The sequence below is a fragment of the Borostomias antarcticus genome, assembly GCF_949987555.1.
Source record: "Borostomias antarcticus genome assembly, chromosome: 17".
Taxonomy (NCBI): domain Eukaryota; kingdom Metazoa; phylum Chordata; class Actinopteri; order Stomiiformes; family Stomiidae; genus Borostomias; species Borostomias antarcticus.
The window spans coordinates 4,748,167-4,767,385 of NC_140250.1; the positions used below are offsets into that span (position 1 = coordinate 4,748,167).

At 43.0% G+C, this 19,219-nt stretch overlaps 1 protein-coding gene across 1 annotated transcript in view; it reads right to left on the reverse strand.

Moving 5' to 3' along the window:
• Positions 1–68: 68 nt before the first annotated feature.
• The window catches only part of rap1gds1 (RAP1, GTP-GDP dissociation stimulator 1), a 31,396-nt gene continuing 12,245 nt past the window's right edge, over positions 69–19,219 (reverse strand). The window contains exons 5-15 of the mRNA XM_084451693.1: positions 18,957–19,103; positions 15,895–16,023; positions 14,733–14,858; positions 11,707–11,850; positions 11,057–11,188; positions 9,532–9,666; positions 9,124–9,249; positions 5,735–5,874; positions 5,019–5,145; positions 2,611–2,739; positions 69–1,517 (exon numbers count right to left, since the gene is read on the reverse strand). Coding sequence (XP_084307819.1) covers positions 1,390–1,517; positions 2,611–2,739; positions 5,019–5,145; positions 5,735–5,874; positions 9,124–9,249; positions 9,532–9,666; positions 11,057–11,188; positions 11,707–11,850; positions 14,733–14,858; positions 15,895–16,023; positions 18,957–19,103 — 1,463 coding nt within the window. The 3' untranslated portion in view covers positions 69–1,389. The remainder of the gene's footprint in view (positions 1,518–2,610; positions 2,740–5,018; positions 5,146–5,734; positions 5,875–9,123; positions 9,250–9,531; positions 9,667–11,056; positions 11,189–11,706; positions 11,851–14,732; positions 14,859–15,894; positions 16,024–18,956; positions 19,104–19,219) is intronic.

The window sequence follows — 19,219 nt, forward strand, 5'->3', positions numbered from 1 at the left end:
TCCTCCAAATGTACAACTTGTTAATGACATTTACAACAAACATTAAAGTTTATAATATTTTATGCAGTTACTTGTGGTTACGTCATTATTGGCTTGTGTCTTTGTAAGGGTACAAATCTGATAAATAATCATTCATACTCGACAAAAAATAGTGGACAAAAAACAGTAAACAAATCAAGTTTAAAACATGACTAAAGTCACAATGTTGTCTACGCAGTATCCGACATGCTAGGATGTGCATGTTGTAAATACCCTTGAGAAGGGGAGACCATCACACATGCAGAGGATCCACCTGGAGGAGAGACCAGAGGCCAGTACCAAACATAGACTAACAGGAGTGCCATGCCATCTTCTCTGGATGCCAGTACCCACCCACTCTCACAGGGTGATGCTGGATAGTCATTGTATAGTTGTGTTTATAACATCTTTCACCGGTACTGTATATATTTGAGGATCACCACCCTTTGATATACAGTCTTTGTTCCAGGCTGCCCATTTGTCAAATCCTTACACACGCAGATATGGCTGGTGGCTTCACTGTACACACACAAAGACCAGGGTTGAATGTGGATTCATGATCAGGTTTTCACATACCAGCACAAAGGGATGTGTGAAAGGGGGCTGACACTTGTGCCCGCTTATGGACCCCTTGTCACACATGACCTGACACTAAGGTGGTCAGGGACCAGGGGCTTGTGGGACATTCAGAGGATTAGTTGGGAACGTCTTCAACTTTCAGATGCCAAGTCAAGTACAAAAACGTGTGAAGTACAGTGGGGATGGGGAAGTCTGTAGGACTGACGGGGGTTCACAGGGAATGTGAGAAGATTAAAATGAACACTGATACATCATCATTAACTTGACTAAAACATGCACGTTTTCAAACCGGCTGGTAATTCAAGCTACATGGGACATATCTGGACACGTTTATGAATGCATGGCTGCTTTTTATTTTAAAGTATTTTTAACCTCTCCATTTTCTGTGTTTTTTTTTACGTTTTTTTTTTTTTTCTTGGATGCATTTTTCACTTTTCAATGAGTTATGGTGGGTGGTTATCACAGCTATGGTCTTAAAAGAGTGTTTTCTCTTTGTTTATCTATTGCGGAAGGCTGTCTACGCTGCCTAGTGTTTCTCATCGGAGCTGCTAGCGGGAGTATGCATGCGCTAGTGGACTGGTGACGGGGTCGAGGAAAGGGGGATGCGGGAAGTTGGCCGGTAGCTTGACCAGCTGGCTGTTGACTAAGACAGGGAGACCTTGGCACATGACAATGGGTCACACGTAATTGGGGGTAGTTTCAGAAAGTAAGGGGGTTAAGGTTGGTCGTGAGACAGGCCTTTGGGTAGGGTAAGGTGAGTGTGTGTGCAAGGGAGTGGGTGTGTACAGTCATTTAGCTCTGTGCCGTTAGCCTCTGCTCTGTGAGTGACGCTTGGTGGGACACCGTTTTGTTTTCGTGTGACCGCAGCTTGGAGACCACGTCGATGAACGGCAGAGCCTGCAGCTCTTTATGGAGCGGCTCTGAGGGAGGCAGACGAAGAGAGGAGAGGCAGACAGAGAGAACCATCAGCTTCACAGCAGGAAACTCGACACATTTTGCATTGGATGATTAGGGCGTTTGTACTTTTTCCACATCGGACATAATGTATTCATCTTTATCCATGACGTATTCTGATGATCATATTTTTCTTCAACATTCACCACACTACTAAATGCAGTTATACACTACAGGAACCAGCAAGTAAAACCACAAGTATAGACTAATTGCTTCATTGTCACCCACCAAGGGGAGGTTAGCCGGTTTCACGTCGTGAGTGAGTGAGTGAGTGAGTGAGTGAGTGAGTGAGTGAGTGAGTGAGTGTGAGTGAGTGTGAGTGAGTGAGTGAGTGAGTGAGTCTGTCAGTACCCCCGTAGTAACAGAACCCACCACAAAAGGGGCGCCTTTCCAATGCATTTTTACATTGACAAGTACATTTACATTTTTACATCAAAAACTTTGCTTGGTGTCTCAGTATAGTCTCAGACAAGTTTACTCAGGAAACCATGTACTTTCTACATCCGCAGAGAGTAGAGCTTCAGGTGTTTAGTAGAGCTAGATATGTCTGTATTTCAATATTCATTATAGGACTGGTGCATGGACTTGTTTGCCCACTAGATGGAAACGTTATTGTACTCTTATTCACTCTACCATGGTTTGTAGAGAGCTTACTTTGGTCAATCATTGATACACATGATGTGACATTAGTAGCGCTAGATATGTCTGTATTTGAACATCCATTATAGGACTTTTGATCATACAGGTGCATGGACTTGTTTAAAAACTAGTGAATGTTGTGTCCAAGGGTCATGTCTCTCGATTCCAGATTGTCGGCATGCTATATAAAACCACACATTATGCTGTCTTTCTTTGGTTCATTATAAACAAAGCCCAACAAATGGAGGGGTCTTCTATAGGGCAATATAGTGGGATCTCTGTATAAAAACGCCTATTGAGAAGCAGGGGGCTTGATACCACAAGGGAACATGCATAATGGGTGGGAGACCACATGTTTACATGTGTACAGTACTTGTTTTCTCAATGCGTTTGTTTATCTGACATAGCAGAAGGCCTTACCTGACCCCATGACTGCGCAGATGAGGATCATGGAGTTGTACTTTATCTCCGGTGCGCTTCTCTCGTCTGACAGCAGTTTGTGAAGCACCTGCACCAGGCTGGCCCCCACAAAGTCCTTCTCAGCCCCGACTGTGAAACCACAACACATTTACTATTAGGGTGAAACCACAACACATTCACTATTAGGGTGAAACCACAATACTCTTTTCATACTTTTCGTGCCAGATTTAAAAAAGAAAAAGAAAAAAAAGAATACTGTATAAAGTAGAATAAGTGATGTGGATAAACTTACGTACCCCGAGACACTATGAAAAAAGACAATTTTGACTAGCTCACAGCACACAAGCTGAATATATGCAATTGCTATGGAGTGATCCAACTTACAGTATTTGCTAGGGACATTTTTGACTCTTTAATGTGAGGTCTCACAAAGTCTGCCAAACGTATAAGGGCATGTCAGCATTTAGATTTTTTACATTTTCCCACTATAACAAAAAGTCAATCAGCCAAACTAGCAGAAAATAAACTAGGCTACATAGCACTAAACTATCAGACAAGAACACTGGACACGTAATATCTATATAAGGAATACACTACATAAAATATTTTTAAAATATTGCTGTGCATTCTTTCGATTGGCACTTTGTCAAGCTGAATTAATTAAATAATATTTTAAGACTGTTGAAAAGCGTGCATGCCACAGCATTCTAGTAGTCAGACTGAAATTTTAAATCATTATTTATATTCTATACGATCAAAGCATACTTTCTAATTTATTTGATTTTTTTAGAGGATAAAAATGTATACTTTTGGACATATCACAAAAATGTTACTATCATGGATAATAACATGGGGAGCATACACGAGGAAAGAAAGATACTCAAATATTTATAGGTTTGGCATGACTTGCACATAGTCCTCCGTGGGAACAGTGAAAACAAGTGCCAGGTGAATGCTCATGTCCAAGCCATGCCAAACTTGTAAAAACATTCGGATTGTGATACATTTCACAGGAGAGCATACAGAGACTTAACATTACACCCTGTGCTTCCCTTCTCGGAAAACACCATCATAGTTTTTCGAACACATCTGCAGCTAGCTCAATACTGGAATGATCAGTGAAATGATGGTCTCGAAGTTTCAGGTTCATGGTAGACAGACCACGAATAGGGCTAAATGTCCAAAATAGCACACCCCTTTAAACTTAATTTGACCAAGAAAAGGGGTCTCATTGCGATTAAAAATCTCTTATAAAAGACAGACAGCAGCACAGTTACAGGGTTTCAAAGATATAACAATTAAAACAAAAGAAAACAACGTACAATTTACAGATTCATTAATCCTCATTCAAAACATCTGCAGCCAGATGTGCTTGATTCCATAGAATTTAAAAGCATTTTAAAGGCATCCAGTGAGACCAGCTCCTGAAGGCTCAGGATATTTTGCCACTAGTTCCGCCATTGCTTTACAGTATTGTAAGAGCCAAATGTTGGGTTATATTGTGTGTTACAGTGTACCACTTGAGGGCAGCAGGGGGCGCAGTTGAACCCTGGGTATGATAGGCTATTTAACACTTATGGGTAATTGAGCCAGGTGTGCATGCCGGGGAAAAAACAGTTTTTGACCATAGCCAAGGCAAACAGATAGTGTGGCAGTAAAGTGGTTTTAGGCTACCTAACTAATATACTTTGCACGGATGTAATATGTACCCTTTCACCGGTGTAATTAAATGGACAAAACGCAAAAGGTAACGTTTGGACATTCATTCATTTAGCCTGCGGTACGCGTCAAGACCTAGCTAGCCTACGCATGCACCAAATATAGCCGGCACTGGATAGCCGTTATAATTATGTTAGCCATTCATATTGATAGCCATTGTAGCCTATAGGCTAATTTGTTCTCATAAAATGTTTCATGGGTTTAATAACTGCCCTTTTCGTTTAGTTCATTCATTCATTTAAAACAAATTACAAACAATTATAATTTCCGTTTCCTTTAAAACCAGTACAGTATGTCCTAAGCTTGCTGCGCTAAAGGGCTGCAGACATTATTGACTCATACTGTCTGCCTCTGTAATGGACAACCTCTGTGTTTGGTCTGCTGCGCTACTGGATGGAAAGTGTTTGCTGTGATGGATAATGTGCATGGATTTAATCTGACATTTTTTCAGGGGATAATACAGTATTGCAGTAAAGGCTTTGACAAACAATCTGGCTGAACAGTATAATATTGGGGACATGTAAGAAATGAGCCTAATCATCAAGGACGTCCTTGGCCATTTACAAGGGAAAAAAAGCCTTCAAACTGCCCAAAATGATATACTGTAGTGCCAGATTGCTTTATTCATAAACAAGTTATATGAAGTCGGTTTTGTTATGCATGCAATACATCTTCATTTGACCCCTTACCCAGATCCAGCGCTGCAATGAGGCCCAGAGCCACGAGCGCTTCGTTCTGCATGATCATGTGCTCGCTAGTTGCCATGGTTACTAAGTGCTTGACTCCGCCTCCCTGGATGACAGTTCGGACAACATCCTGAAGCCCAAAAAGACAAATGGTGTTTAGAGGACCCCCCCAGCATCAAATCTGATTAATCTAGACAGAGATGGGACATTGGTGTGCTGCTCTGCTGAGTCATTCTCTTCCAGGCGGAGGAAAATTCTGAGGTCAGCATCTCTGACTGTGCTTTTGGCACAAGTCTCAGACACTACTATTTAAGAGAATTGGCTTGCAACATGACTCACACACAACTGTTGATTCTGAGCATGAGGTAGGGTTACAGCAACATGGTTTTGATAATAGGCTACTCTTTGTGCGAACTGTAAATATCCAAGACAACCTTTTTCCATTGAAGCAAGCAAATTAAGGCAATCAGAGAGGAGGCAATGAATACATACTCTATATTCATATTATCAAATGATCATATTTGTATGATCAAAATGATGAAAAGTGATAGGGAGCTATGGTGAATGCGTACAGTATGTGCATGCACGTTTATCAGTGAAGACTATACTGTACTGTGCATAGGCTTCCTAATTCACAGTATATGGCATACAGGTTTTGGTGTATTGGCAGTATGTTTTTGCAATGGCGAATTGTGTCGCTCTGGCAGTCAGCCTCTGACCTTTGATTTGCTATGACGGATGAGGGCAGAGAGAAGCCGGTTAGACTCTCCCATCACGCCGGCGTGGTCCTTCGCTTCGCACCACTCCACCAGCCTCTCCACCAGCTTCCCATTGGACCCCAGCTGGTCAGCAGCGTCCGCTGGAGAGATGCGACAGAAGCACATACGGCAACTATTATCACTGCAGAATTCAGGCTAAGCAATCTGTGAGCCCAGGACTAATTGCAACAGATGTTGTTTTTGTTGCTCATTAAACCTTCCAGTTTAAAATACCAAAAGTCCAAGAAAGTACAAGTGGTGGAACCTTGTCAAAACTGGCATAATGTGTGCATACTGTAGGTCAAAAAGTGAAAGCATTTCATCATCTTAATCATTTGTTCTGGTCATATTAAACATGTTTATTACATGGCTCTCTGAAATACTTGATTCTGTTTGGACGATTGCGCATAGAATAATCACTAAAACAATAATACTGCATATTCGCAGGAGAATATGTGCTTCAGTCAAGTGCAAAACATGGTGTTTGATGCAAGTGAACTCTGAAGTGGACCAAACAGGCTCAGACTCTGACAGATAGGGAACTCGCGGCATATAATTAGAAACTGACTACATACTGGCAATCTACATGGTTACTTTCTCACCTGAAAAAATATTAAAATATAAGCCTACTAGTGTGTGCATTACTGTGCAAGATTGTGTGATGCGTAGTGCAGTAGATCTGTGGTAGTAGTGCTTGTAGTTAGTGCATGCTGCTTCTGCTTGCCACTCTGCTTTCGAAGACGAGGGGAGACCGAGCCTTTGCAGCCGCTGGCCCTCGGCTCTGGAATGGTCTACCCATCCACATCAGATCGGCTCAGACCCTAGGGTCTTTTAAATCTCTCTTAAAAACCCATTTGTTCTCCCAGGCCTTCAACTGTAGTTGATCACGACACCCTGGTATTCTGTGTTTTTATTTCTGTACTGTTGCTGTTATTGTACTTTGTGCTTTTAATGTTTATTGTATTTTGTGTACAGCACTTTGGCTCGACCACAGTCGTTTTTAAATGTGCTTTATAAATACAATTTGACTTGACTTTCAGCTACCGCCGCTGGCTAGCCTTCCTGAGGGTGAATAGAGGAGCCGAGTGCGTAAGTCTCCTTCTGCCGGTACAAAGCCACTCCACCGCCAAGACACTCCTACAGTGCCTCCCCACGGCCACACATGGTAACTGGGTACCTCGCGGTCCCAGACAAAACTGTAGGGGATCTCGGAGCAACAGTGGGCCCCAGAAGCAAGGTGCGCAGGCCAACCCGTGTGTGGACACGCCCTGGCTCCTGCCAATCACTGTCCCAGCTATGGGCAAATAGCATGAGCAGATGGGGCTCATAGCCATGGTAGGGAACCCATCTAGGAGAAGGTCACTCCGAACAAAAACCACAGGTGCTGCTCGCGCCTGGCTCCGCACCATATACCATCTGGAGGTGTGGAGCAAGGGCGGATGAGGGCTTTAAGCCCAACACGGCCAGAGTAGGGCGCCCCACAGTCCTTAACTAGCATTGTAAAGCCTGACAACAAAAAAGCATTTGACTCAATACACAGAGGCGTGATGGTGAAAATCCTTAAGGCCTATGGGGTCCCTCCTAACCTACTCCGAGCCATAGAGGCCAGGTACAGGGGCACAAGAGCCAGAGTGGTAACCCCGGATGGCAACAGTGAGGAGTTCGACATCCTAGCAGGAGTGCTACAGGGGGACACTCTTTCCCCCTTCCTCTTCATTGTAGCCCTGGACTACATGCTTAGAAAAGCCATCAGTGGGCAGGCTTCATAATAACACCTAGGAAGTCTAGAAGAAACCCCGCTGTAGTCCTGGCAGACTTAGACTATGCAGTTGTAGTCCTGGCAGACTTAGACTATGCAGATGGCATCTGTCTGATGTCCAACCTTGTGGAGCAGGCACAGGAGCTCTTGAACAGAGTAGAGGCAGAATATGCCAGGGTTGGCCTCAGGTTGAATGCAAAGACGACGACCCCCAGACCTCCCGCTTTGGTATAGAAATCCTCCCTATTTTATTTTTTATTTTGGCGGTCTTGAGCTTGGCACCACCACACTCAATTCCACAGGAGAAGAGTGTTTATGTTCAATTCTAATTTCTTCTCCCTCCAAATGTTTTGTGTGAATTATGTTAGCAGTGTAGGCAGGAGACACACCTTACACAGACTAGCTCTCTAGGGACCTAGGCTGTTCCCAATCTGGGGCCTCTCCTCCCAAAGAAACCAAATTATCTTTAAGGGCACTGAGCATGTAGCATATGATGCATTTAGCGTGTGCAGGGCCATCAGAGTACCGTTACTTATGCCCCATTTCCACCGCACCAAAAAGTACCTATTCAACTCTACTCAACTTGCTTTTTGAGGCTTTCCACTGTAAAAAAAAAAAAAAAAGGTGAGTAGAGGCGAGGTGAGCCATTACTTTTTTGGTACCTGCTCTGTCGAGGCAGCATGTGAGCTGTGGCGAGGTCCCAAGTGAGCTGTAGCGAGCTCATGTAAACACTGCAGACCGCTGATTGGTCAGAGAGAATTGTTAGACCCAGACCCAGACCAGACTCAGAACAAAAACCGGACCAGACCCAGAACCAGACTAGACCCTTCTATATTCATAAACCCCTCTATATGATGTAATGACGACCAGTTACATTTAGGGGGATATTATTTGCTGTGGAAAGCGCAGTGAAAAGAGTTCAATCAAGTTGAGCAGGTGCTATGCGGTGGAAATGGTGCTTTAGAGGCGAGAAATGCCCAAAATATACTGGTAGTGCATCACCGTTGTTATAAGTGGCTGGGTTTGACACAGCTGGGGTCTGCTGAACGGGTGCTCCCTGGCTCTGCTTTCACTCCGATGTGTCTCAGCTAATTAACTGGCTATGACAGGACTGACAGCAGTAATCTAGCTAGTACAAGCGTAACTATCTAATTCTAAGCAGGTGATCTTCGCCATCATGCCATGATTAAGCTAGATAGTTACATATGACAGGACCGATAACAGCAGTAATCTAGTGCTAGCTAGTTATGAGCATAACTAGGTCATACAATGCAGTTGATCTTCACCATCATGCCATGATTCAATTATTTTGGTCCCAATACCCACAAAATAGCTAGGTAGCTAGCTAGCTGAATCAATCCTTCCCATCATGCTTTACCTAGCTAGGAGCTAACAGTGTGTCCTAGCTAGTTTGCACGATTGACTGCAGTGGACCGACTGAGGTACTGGTAGGGTATAACGGTTGAGGTTAAGAACATCACAAACAAACACGCAGCACCGAAAACATAACCTCTCCTCCGGGATTTCATCCCTGGGCAGAGGTAACTACTTCCTTTGCCTTTCCTTGCTTCAAAATGAGTAAGTGCTCTACCTTGTGTGTCGATGAGCATGCGTAACGTCCCCAGCAACTTGAACTGGACAGGTGGCATCTCTGATGGGAGGAACTTCAAGACAACATTTGACACACCGGCAGACAGCATCTTGGACTTGTTCACCACTGTGGAGAAGGAAACCTGTTTTAAAACTCCATCCAAGTGTCACCTTCACATGTCGCAAGCAATGGCAATGGTTGTGGGTAAACAGTGAGAACACCAAATTCAAAACGGAACATCTGGTCTTTGTCAGTTCAGAATGCCCTACAATGCTTCTTCCTTCCTGCCTCCTTTGCTTCCCCTTTACCTCGAGGAAGGGAGGAAGGAAGGATGAGTATTCAATCGTGGTCAGTCTCCAAATCGCCGCTTAAACACAGAACTCTTCCTCTCCGCAGGGCAGGGCTCACCTGGGATGGCCAGGTTGCGGAGGGCGCTGAGCGCGGCGTGCTGAACAGTGACGTTGCCCTCCTCCACGTGTCTGTCCAGCAGCTCCAGAAGCTTCTGGACGATGCCGGTGTCCACCATGTGGATGCAGTTCCCATCTGGGGGGGCAAACATGCATTACATTTGATATTGCATACATATCGAAGTGTATATCAGAAATATATATATATATATATATCTTCTATAGCTTAGCCTTTTTATTATCTGCACATCACTATTTACAGCTACTCTAGGTCATGAGCGGAACTGGGATATCATCAGTAGGCTACTTTTAGTCAGTCTGCCCCATTTCTGCTCTCACACTCTTTAACAGTTCCTCCCTTCCTTCCATTCAGCCTCATTCATTTGACAAGTCAAATTTATGGGGTCAGTTTGGGAAAAAGAAATTGCTGACAGTGTGGGTGTGTGTGGGGGGGGGCATGCTGTGTCATGCTGAATGGTATTAATGTAATGGTAAAGTAATGGTAATGGAGTAACTGAGGATGTCTGGCATGCTGCATCCTGCACACTCAGCGGTAGTGTTCTTTAGGGAAAAGCCATTTGGAATCGGTTCCATCTGCAGCGTTGCCAGTATAGTGATTGGTTCCTTCTGCGGCGTTGCCGGTATAGTGATTCGTTCCATCTGCTGCGTTGCTGGTATAGAGTGATCGGTTCCATTGGCGGCGTTGCCGGTATAGAGTGATCGGTTCCATCTGCGGTGTTGCCGGTATAGAGTGATCGGTTCCATCTGCGACGTTGCCGGTATAGAGTGATCGGTTCCATTGGCGGCGTTGCCGGTATAGTGATCGGTTCCATCGGCGGCGTTGCCGGTATAGTGATCGGTTCCATCGGCGGCGTTGCCGGTATAGAGTGATCGGTTCCATCGGCAGTGTTGCCGGTATAGAGTGATTGGTTCCATCTGCGACGTTGCCGCTGTGGAGTGATGTGCTTTAACACATCTGGCGCGATCATGGTGGCACAATGAAGGTGTGTCCATTACAGGGGTGGAATAATCAGAATCTGCTGCAAGCAGCGATACTGGGGCCAAGTTTCAACGAGCGCATCAACATGCCATAGTCATGTGAAAACGTCAATGGAAAAAACACTGAAAGCGCAATGGATGTGGCTTTGCACAAACACGTTTATATCAACATCAAAATTTAATCTGGCGTTTTGGTGTCTCAACTAGTAAGTTGTGGAGTAGGCCATGGCCTACTCATACAAGCAATTTGAGCCCACGGAAAATGAGTCATGAACTGGAGGAGTGATGAACGGAAAGAGTCAGTTTAACTGAGGAGTGCGTGTCAACTTTTAACCCAACAGATTCTGTGTTACACATCTACCACGTGCACAATTTCCCCCCCCCCCAATAATCCAAAGGTCCCCCTTTTAAAGGGGTTCTTGTTGTTTTAGTGGATACGGCAACCTGCAATGAAGGCTTTTACATTACGGTACCTATAACACCTGGCTCATTCCAGAACCAATGTGGTGTGTATGCTCATTGCTCACCGTTGCGTGCAAAGTTTGCAATGGCCAGCGCTCCTGCCAGCTGTAGCTGGTGATTAGAGGACGGCACCCAGGACAGCACCCTCTGGAACACGCTGCCCTTGCCCCCCTCAAACAGCTTCTGCATGGACTCATCTGCCAATGACACGGGGAGAGACCCTGTCACTGATGCATCACAACAGAACTTACAACACACACACACACACACACACACACGCACACCAGACAATGGTGATACGAGGCGATATACAGTATCAATCTAAGACTAAGAGATCCAAGTTCACTCCACGCACACTCACGTACAAATCACATGAACACATCCATGTACATACCCACGCACATGCACACACACACAGTAAACATGTTGTCCCCCACCAATGACAGGTTCCTTTGGTACACGCATGATGGAGGAACGAACAAATGTACAAGCAAACAAACAAACAAACAGTGGACGATCTAAAGTCTCTTCCACCCAATTTCATCGAGCGGGGGACAATAAAGAAAATGTAAAAATCCAACCACACCCCTTTTCATCAAGACGGACTTATATCTGATAGCGCTACATCCCATAACTTCTCATTCGTGTATGTGGGCGCGTGAAAAAAGATATGCTAATTGCCTTTGTGCATGTGTACGTGCGGACGCGCGTGTACCTCCGAGCAACAGGAGCACCATCAGGTCAGAGGCGGTCTTGAGCTGCGCCACGTCCTCCTCTCGCTCCCCGTCCACCGTGTGAGCCACCACATCCAGCAGGCACTCCACCAGCCCGGCCTCCACCAGCTGCAGCTTAATCACATCTGATGGGCCGAACGTGTTTGTGTGTGTGTGGGGGGGGTGGATAGAGGGATAATCAGAGAAAGTGAATGTAAGGGTGTGTGAGAGAAAGAAATCGGGTTCACGTGTGCGCACATGAGGATAGAGGGGGGGGGAAGAGAAAAGCAGACGGACAAAATTACAGCCAGAGCCAGAGAGGGGAGGAAATGGAGTGAGGGGAGATAAGGAGTAGGGGTTGAGTAGGGTTGAGGGAAACAGAGCAGTATTAGGATGACCTCACATCCTAGGACAACACAGCACAGCCCCAGGCTCTTTACAATACATGTGATCTCACACAAAATGTGCTTCTCAATCTGACAAGCAGCTGTGTAAACTGACGATAACCTACATAGCAGGCACGTACGGTGGGTGGGAAGACTGTTCAAGACAGAATGTTGAATGGTAAACGGCCGATTCAAAACTGCAAATTCATGATTTAAATTACTACCGAATTCATTTTGACATTCGGTACATTTTGCCAAATGTAGTTGTGCATTCAGGATGTAAACACTGAAGGATGACAACTTGGGAGTGAGAGAGACTTTTCTCTGGAGTGTAATTAAGTAGAACATTAAGACAGCAGAAGAGAACCCAGTGTGCCCGCTATGATGATAACAAAAGTGTGTATGCGTGCACATGTACGCAAAGTAACCTACACACACACCATTCGCTATTCCCAGCATGCTATTTTATTTCCTAAAAACAGCTGACATGTTTTCAAAAGAGCAGCTGACTTCTGCGGATGAAAGGCTTCTGCAAATGGATGCCTGCTTCTCACAACTGGGCAGTTAATAGGGCACAGATGCCCAAGCACATGAATAAAAGTTGTTCGTTATTAAACTAGTTAAAGAGTTGTTAAATAAGAAACATTGTAGTTTGTTACAGCCTTATTCCAAAATTGATTATTTTATTATTTTTTTTCCTCAAAATTCTACAGACAATACCCCATAATGACAAAGTAAAAAAAACGTTTAGAATTTAGAATTCGTTTTAAAAATAAAAAAAATAAAAATATCACATGCAGAGTACAAGTATTCATAACTTTTGCTGTGACACTCAGAATTGAGCTCAGGTGCATCCTGTTTCCACTGATCATCCTTGAGATGTTTCTACAACTTGATTGGAGTCCAAAATTAAAAATAAATAAATAAAATTGATTGGATATGATTTGGAAAAGCCCACACCTGTATATAAGATCGCACAGTTAACCCTGCATGTCAGAGCACAAACCAAGCCATGAAGTCAAAGCAATTGTCTGTAGACCTCTGAGACAGGATTGTATCAAGGCACAGATGGAGATATTTTTCAGCAGCAGAAACTAGGAGACCAGTCAGGATTGAGGGTAAGATGAATGCAGCAATGCGGGTTCACCTTCCAACAGGACAACAACCCTAAGCACACAGCCAAGATAACAAAGGAGTGGCTTCAGGACAAGCTTCTTTGAATGTCCTTGAGTGTCCCAACCAGAGCCCAGACTTGAACCAGATTGACATCTCTGGAGAGATCTGAAAATGGCTGTGCACTGATGCTCCCCATCCAACCTGATGGAGCTTGAGAGGATCTGCAAAGAAGAATGGGAGAAACTGCCCAAAAACAGGTGTGCCAAGCTTGTAGCATCATACTCAAGAAGACTTGAGGCTGTAATAATTGCTGCCAAAGGTGCTTCAACAAAGTATTGTATAAAGACTGTGAATACATATGCAAATATTTGAGTTTTATTTTTAATAAATTTGCAAAAAATCCCCCAAAACGTTTTTCACTTTGTCATTGTGGGTATGGTGTGTAGAAGTTTGAGAAAAAAATGAATTTAATCTATTTTGGAATAAGGCTGTAACATAACAAAATGTAGTAAAAGTGAAGGGATACAAATACTTTCCGGATGAGCGGTATATTCATGGTATATAAAGTGGCACAACCTCTCACACTCAGCTAAAATGTGCACAGCCATGTTATGTTATGTTATTTTTATTTCGAATGCGCCCTCCAACCAACTGTTACATCAGCCCGGGGCGCATGCTGCAACTGCAACTCCCCAACAAGCAATATTGAAGGCAGCACCTAGATATACAGGCTGGAGAGGAAAAGTGAGGAAAGGAAGGGAGAATGGGTAAGAGGAGGTATAGAGGGTAGGAGGATAAGGGAAGGACAGGAGGGCTGGAGGATTCACCAAGATGTGTTTGACCAGCTGGAAATATGTGCTAAAAGGGGTGTGGCTATCCTGTGGTCTGGTTTGTCATCCCTGTTACAGAATTACTGATATCCTGAACCTTGTTCAGCAAAACAAAAAAAAAGATTGAAGAAAAGTTGTCAGAAATCCTTATAACTGGTCTAAACACTGATTAACGTTTGCATCTAGATCTTGAGGCATCGAGCTGTCTCTTATTGACTTAATTAAAACCCAATTTACATTGACAACTTAGCCGACATTGCTTTGATTGCTCATATTCTTGCTTAAATTAGCCAATTCTATCGTTAGAGACTGCTGAAACAGTAGCAGTATTCTATAATAGTGGTATTATAGAATTTGTTCTGCTTTGGTAATAAGCAATTTACTCACGGTTTATACATGGTTCATAATCCATTTAAAACGATTAAATACCATGAATAATTATAAACCATTTATAGATCCTTTACAAATGTTACCTTATTGTAAAGTGTTACCCTTTTGGGTATTTGGGGAACCCATGGCTTCCCTTGGCATACAGGAGAAAACACCACTGGTATGTGTATATATATATAAATTCATAATGCATTTGCAAATGTTTCAATAACCATTCATAATGTAATTATAAACCCTTTATAGGTCCTTTACAAATGTTGCTTTATTGTAAAGTGCTACCCTCTCTGCCCACCTCCCTCTCCATACCGTTCTCAGCCAGAGGGGCTAGGACCTCGAAGATCATCTCCTTTTTCTCGTGTTCGGACTGCTTCTGGAACAGACGCACCAGCTCCTCTGCGATGTTTGTTGAGGCAAACTGCTCCTTGCTGGACTCTGCAGCGAGACGGGACAGGCAAGAATGACAATGACTGGAATATCTTCAGTACTTGGATTCACTGTTGAAAATGAGTACCGCAATGATCAAATTAGGCTTTAGCAGCGCACTAAACTTAAAATACACAGATCTCTCATTTAAAGTTCTGCATGCCACATGGCGGCAATTTCTTCCCATTTTCTTTTTTTCAAAGTAAGTGATGCTGCGCACATCTGGCAAACTGCTGTAACAGTGTTTTTCTGACGACCTACTATATCCTGATGAATGCGGGTGAGAGAAAGATGTGTAAACAGCCTGAGTCAAGGCTTGCCTAAAATGTAAATAAATGATTGTCCAAGCCCTAACCATGCAGTCTTGGTGGTCTATAATAATAATAACCGAACAAGCTTTGTGCTTTGCATTTAATATTCTAAGAGCTAGAGATACAGTATTTTGTTATTTAATGCTGCTACACTATAAAGGGTTTGCAAATACTCAAAGCCAACAACTAGCTAAGTTAAGTCGGCAAGTTTTGCTATCCAGCAACATTTTCTTTAACTACAGTAGCACTAAGGAATCCTGATCACAGCCAGGCACATCTTTTGAACTCAGTGCAGCTCCCATAAGAAGTGGCGTGCCTGTTACAGTGGACTCCTTCATTTATACTACCTTCACAAGGGTTACCGCCCTGTCTAGTCTGTGAGCCGACCTAACATCACCGTTATCAGCCATAGCCTGCAGCCTACCAGCCGCTATCATCTGCGAGAAACCACCTGCTCGATCTGCACATCCGAACTGCTACTCACTACTGAGTAGCCTACGGTGTACAGTAGGTAACTGCTGGATAACTACTACAAAACTATATAAGCCTACAGCGGTGTAAATCTCAGACACTATCCAAAGTTTAGTAAAAATGAATGACTATTCTCCATTTTTGGTGACCATATGGTCGAATGTCCGCTCATCAGAGATTACAGAGTATAGAACAGACGCCCCTGAGTATTCAAACAGGAAAAAAAACGTATAGGCCAGGACCAGTGGCTGAGCTGAACCCACCGAGCTCAGCTAGGTTCCCGAAGGCAATGAGGCACATCTCAGTCAGGGCTGTGTTGTGGGAGTGGACCCCCAGCAGCTTCACCAGGGTGGGAATCACACCCATGTTGATAAGTTGAGCCTGCAAAGAGTCTGGAGAGGGAAAGAAAAGGGAAAGAACAAAAGTGATGGTCAACAGCACTGCCCAATAAAGTTCAGGAGCCCTATACTAGTAAGGATATTTTAAAAAGGGGGTAAACTATGAATCTGGAGAGCAAGAGGTGGGCAGGCTTATGTCTTTGATTTGATTAGAGTTGTTTACTTGTCAGCTGGATTACACTTCTATTATGGTGAAAGTATAAATGGAGGATATAAAACCATGTTTGGTGACATTTTATTTGAAGGGGTGTACAAAAGACTGACACGACACTGTCATGACACTAAGCGGTGTGCCTAGAATCATGCTCACAACAGGGCTCAAGACTGTGACCAAAATGGTTGCATATTGCATATATATGCAAGTTAAAATTTACCGTGGTTGCATTCGTACGAATGCATGATGATCTACGCACAAACACAAGCATGCACTAACATTACCATACCATAAGATTCCTTCATGTGTCATGTCTTGGTTATGTCATGTGTCATGTCAGTCTTATGCACACCCCTTCAAGTGTTACTCCATGTTTTAACAGCCCAAGAGCAATACAGGGTGAAAAAGCAGTTTTTAAAATGAGTAGGTGAAATCTGTGACACAAATCTGCCCTCATTTTCTAGATATGAAACTGGGCTAAATCAGGCCATATGCAAGCCAATACTAATTACATGGTACAATGCACAGTGTATTTCCCTGATAGCAGTAGTGAGACCTGAAAGAGCAACTACAAGCACCTAAAGAGGAGAAAGGAAGAAAGCATTGGTTTAGTTTTAAAAGACAGATACTATTCCATGTCCAGGTAGAGGTGGGAACGAAGTGGAAGGAAGGAAGCAGTAGAGGACAAGAGGTAGAGGACAACAAATATCAACAAAGATGGTTGAAGAGATGTGATGAAAGGACAGGGGGGTGAGTGACAGTAGAGGGGAGACTCCGATTACGAGATAATTATGATTTGAAAAAAAGATTGACAAATAATATTGGCACAGAAATTAGGATTTTGCACAGGATATTTTGTTGAATGAACTGATTAACAGTTATAATTGCCATTTGCCATGTTTGTCATGCAAAATAAGATTGCCGCTTAACCTATAAGAATGTCAATTTCAGCTTGAACTCCATGGTTTTCACAACAATTATCCACCAATTAAATTAAACCAAAGTCCACATGAAAGAGTGAGCATCAAACAACTAATTAGTTTTTTAACGGATTGTGCCCATTTATATAAATTATGTTCATGATACCTGCAAAACAAACCAAAAAAAGGTGTCTTATTTATTTATTGTTTAAAAGAGGAGCCTTTATCGATATTAGAGGAGATATCATTTGCTAAGGTGACAGTTTGTGAACAGCCAGCTGCTAGGAGCAGGCTGCTGGCGTTCAAAGAAACTAATTTGCGCAGGATCAAATGCTCTCTCTCTGGCTGGTGCTGTGCAGGCTCGCCTCCCATTACCTGACATGTTCGACCCAGATAGAAGTGCTTCTATGGTCGCAGTCTTTATAGTCCATAAGAGACTAGGCAGACTAAGCTTTACAGGTCACATATTAGTACTAAGAACAATGTAACTTCATATACCATAGAGTTAAACCATAAACAAAATATACTACTGATACTAATGTAGGATTTTCTACAGCATATTAGATTGGGGCCTTTTGCTTGATTCCATTTAGTCCTGGTTCGGGGAGAGAGAGGTGTTTTAAAGGCGGTCTCCTTAAAGATACATTTTAAATTTACAATCCCTCATTCTTTGTATCCTCAGGGACAAAAAATTAAATAATTGACCTTTAATTGGATGTACTGTATTGCAAGAGAAGCATTAGAACTTAAAAGCAATTGGCATCTTGAAAGAGGAGAAATAAGTAATAGAACATTGGCCATACATCAGTTATTAATTAATTAAAGCATAGGGTGAAAACACAAACAAGGGGGCGATGGGGGGTGAATTACTAGGAATGCAATCTTATACACCATTAATCCTGCCTGGTGAATGAACAGATCAATGTGCAAGTGGCCAAAATCATCACCCTGTTGCCGTCACCTGGGAGGTTTGTGGAGACATCACAGAAGCTAAATGGGGAGAGGGCTATGGGCAAACACTGGCTAATAAGCAGGGATACTGAGCCTCCACCCACAATAAAGCTGTTTAACACAAAACAATCAAAAGAAACATGGAAATTCCCTTAGTAGGATAATGATCAACAAACTAGACACAATGTACTCTAAGGAACACTACTCTTCTACTACAGAAATAAGACTTTGGTACCACTTTACCTTAAGTGTACATCAAGTGCTATGGTAGCTACATAACACGGTAATTACTTTGGAACTGTTATGTATTTAAACAATTTAGCGTTTTAGGTCATTACACAAGTGTAAAAACTATGGGGGAGAGAAGGCTCTCAAGGGTAAGTTGAAGTGGCAGTTTTGTGTTACAAATAATGTTAATATCCACTTACCCCTGGACAACCTACCTTCCCCATACCTTGCTCCACCTTTGTACTAACATAACACTACACCATGTACTTGCATAGCAGTTCTAGAGGTATTACTGCTGTTACATAGTACTGTAATTACTTAAAGGGGAACGCCGCTGTCATAGCAAGTTTTGCTCAAATGTCGCTTTGTCCTCAATGAAACCGATCTGTACACACCAACATTTAACCGATCCGTGCAGTAGTAAGCTAGCTCTTTTTTCCTCTGTGCGCGCACCCCCTATATAATGGAGGTCTATGGGCCTCTGCTAAAAACTATGATAAACATGCATTTTCAAGGCAGTTATTAAAAAAAAAAAAAAAGTAAGACTGCTTACATTTCAATGTAAAACTTAAATGAAAATTACATTAAAAATAGTACCCAAAGCAGATTAATTCTTAGCTAAATACATCTTTTTGGTGTTTGGTTAATTTCTTCTTCTGGGGGGTGGTCATTACCATTATCATTGCTATAGTTCACCAGCATGCCACAAAAGACAGTCAAGAGTTTCCCATTGGCCGGCTCTGTATTTTGGGAGAGGGACTTAATGTGTTCAGCTACTATCTGAGTCCCTCCCGCCAGGTCAACTGCACTCCTGCCCTCATCTGCAAAACAAAGAGGTCAACCATGTCACACACCACCTGAAAGGAAATCAACACAAAGAAAGAAAAAAACATTAAGAAAGCAGGAAACAAAAACAATCACAAATTAATAAATGTTA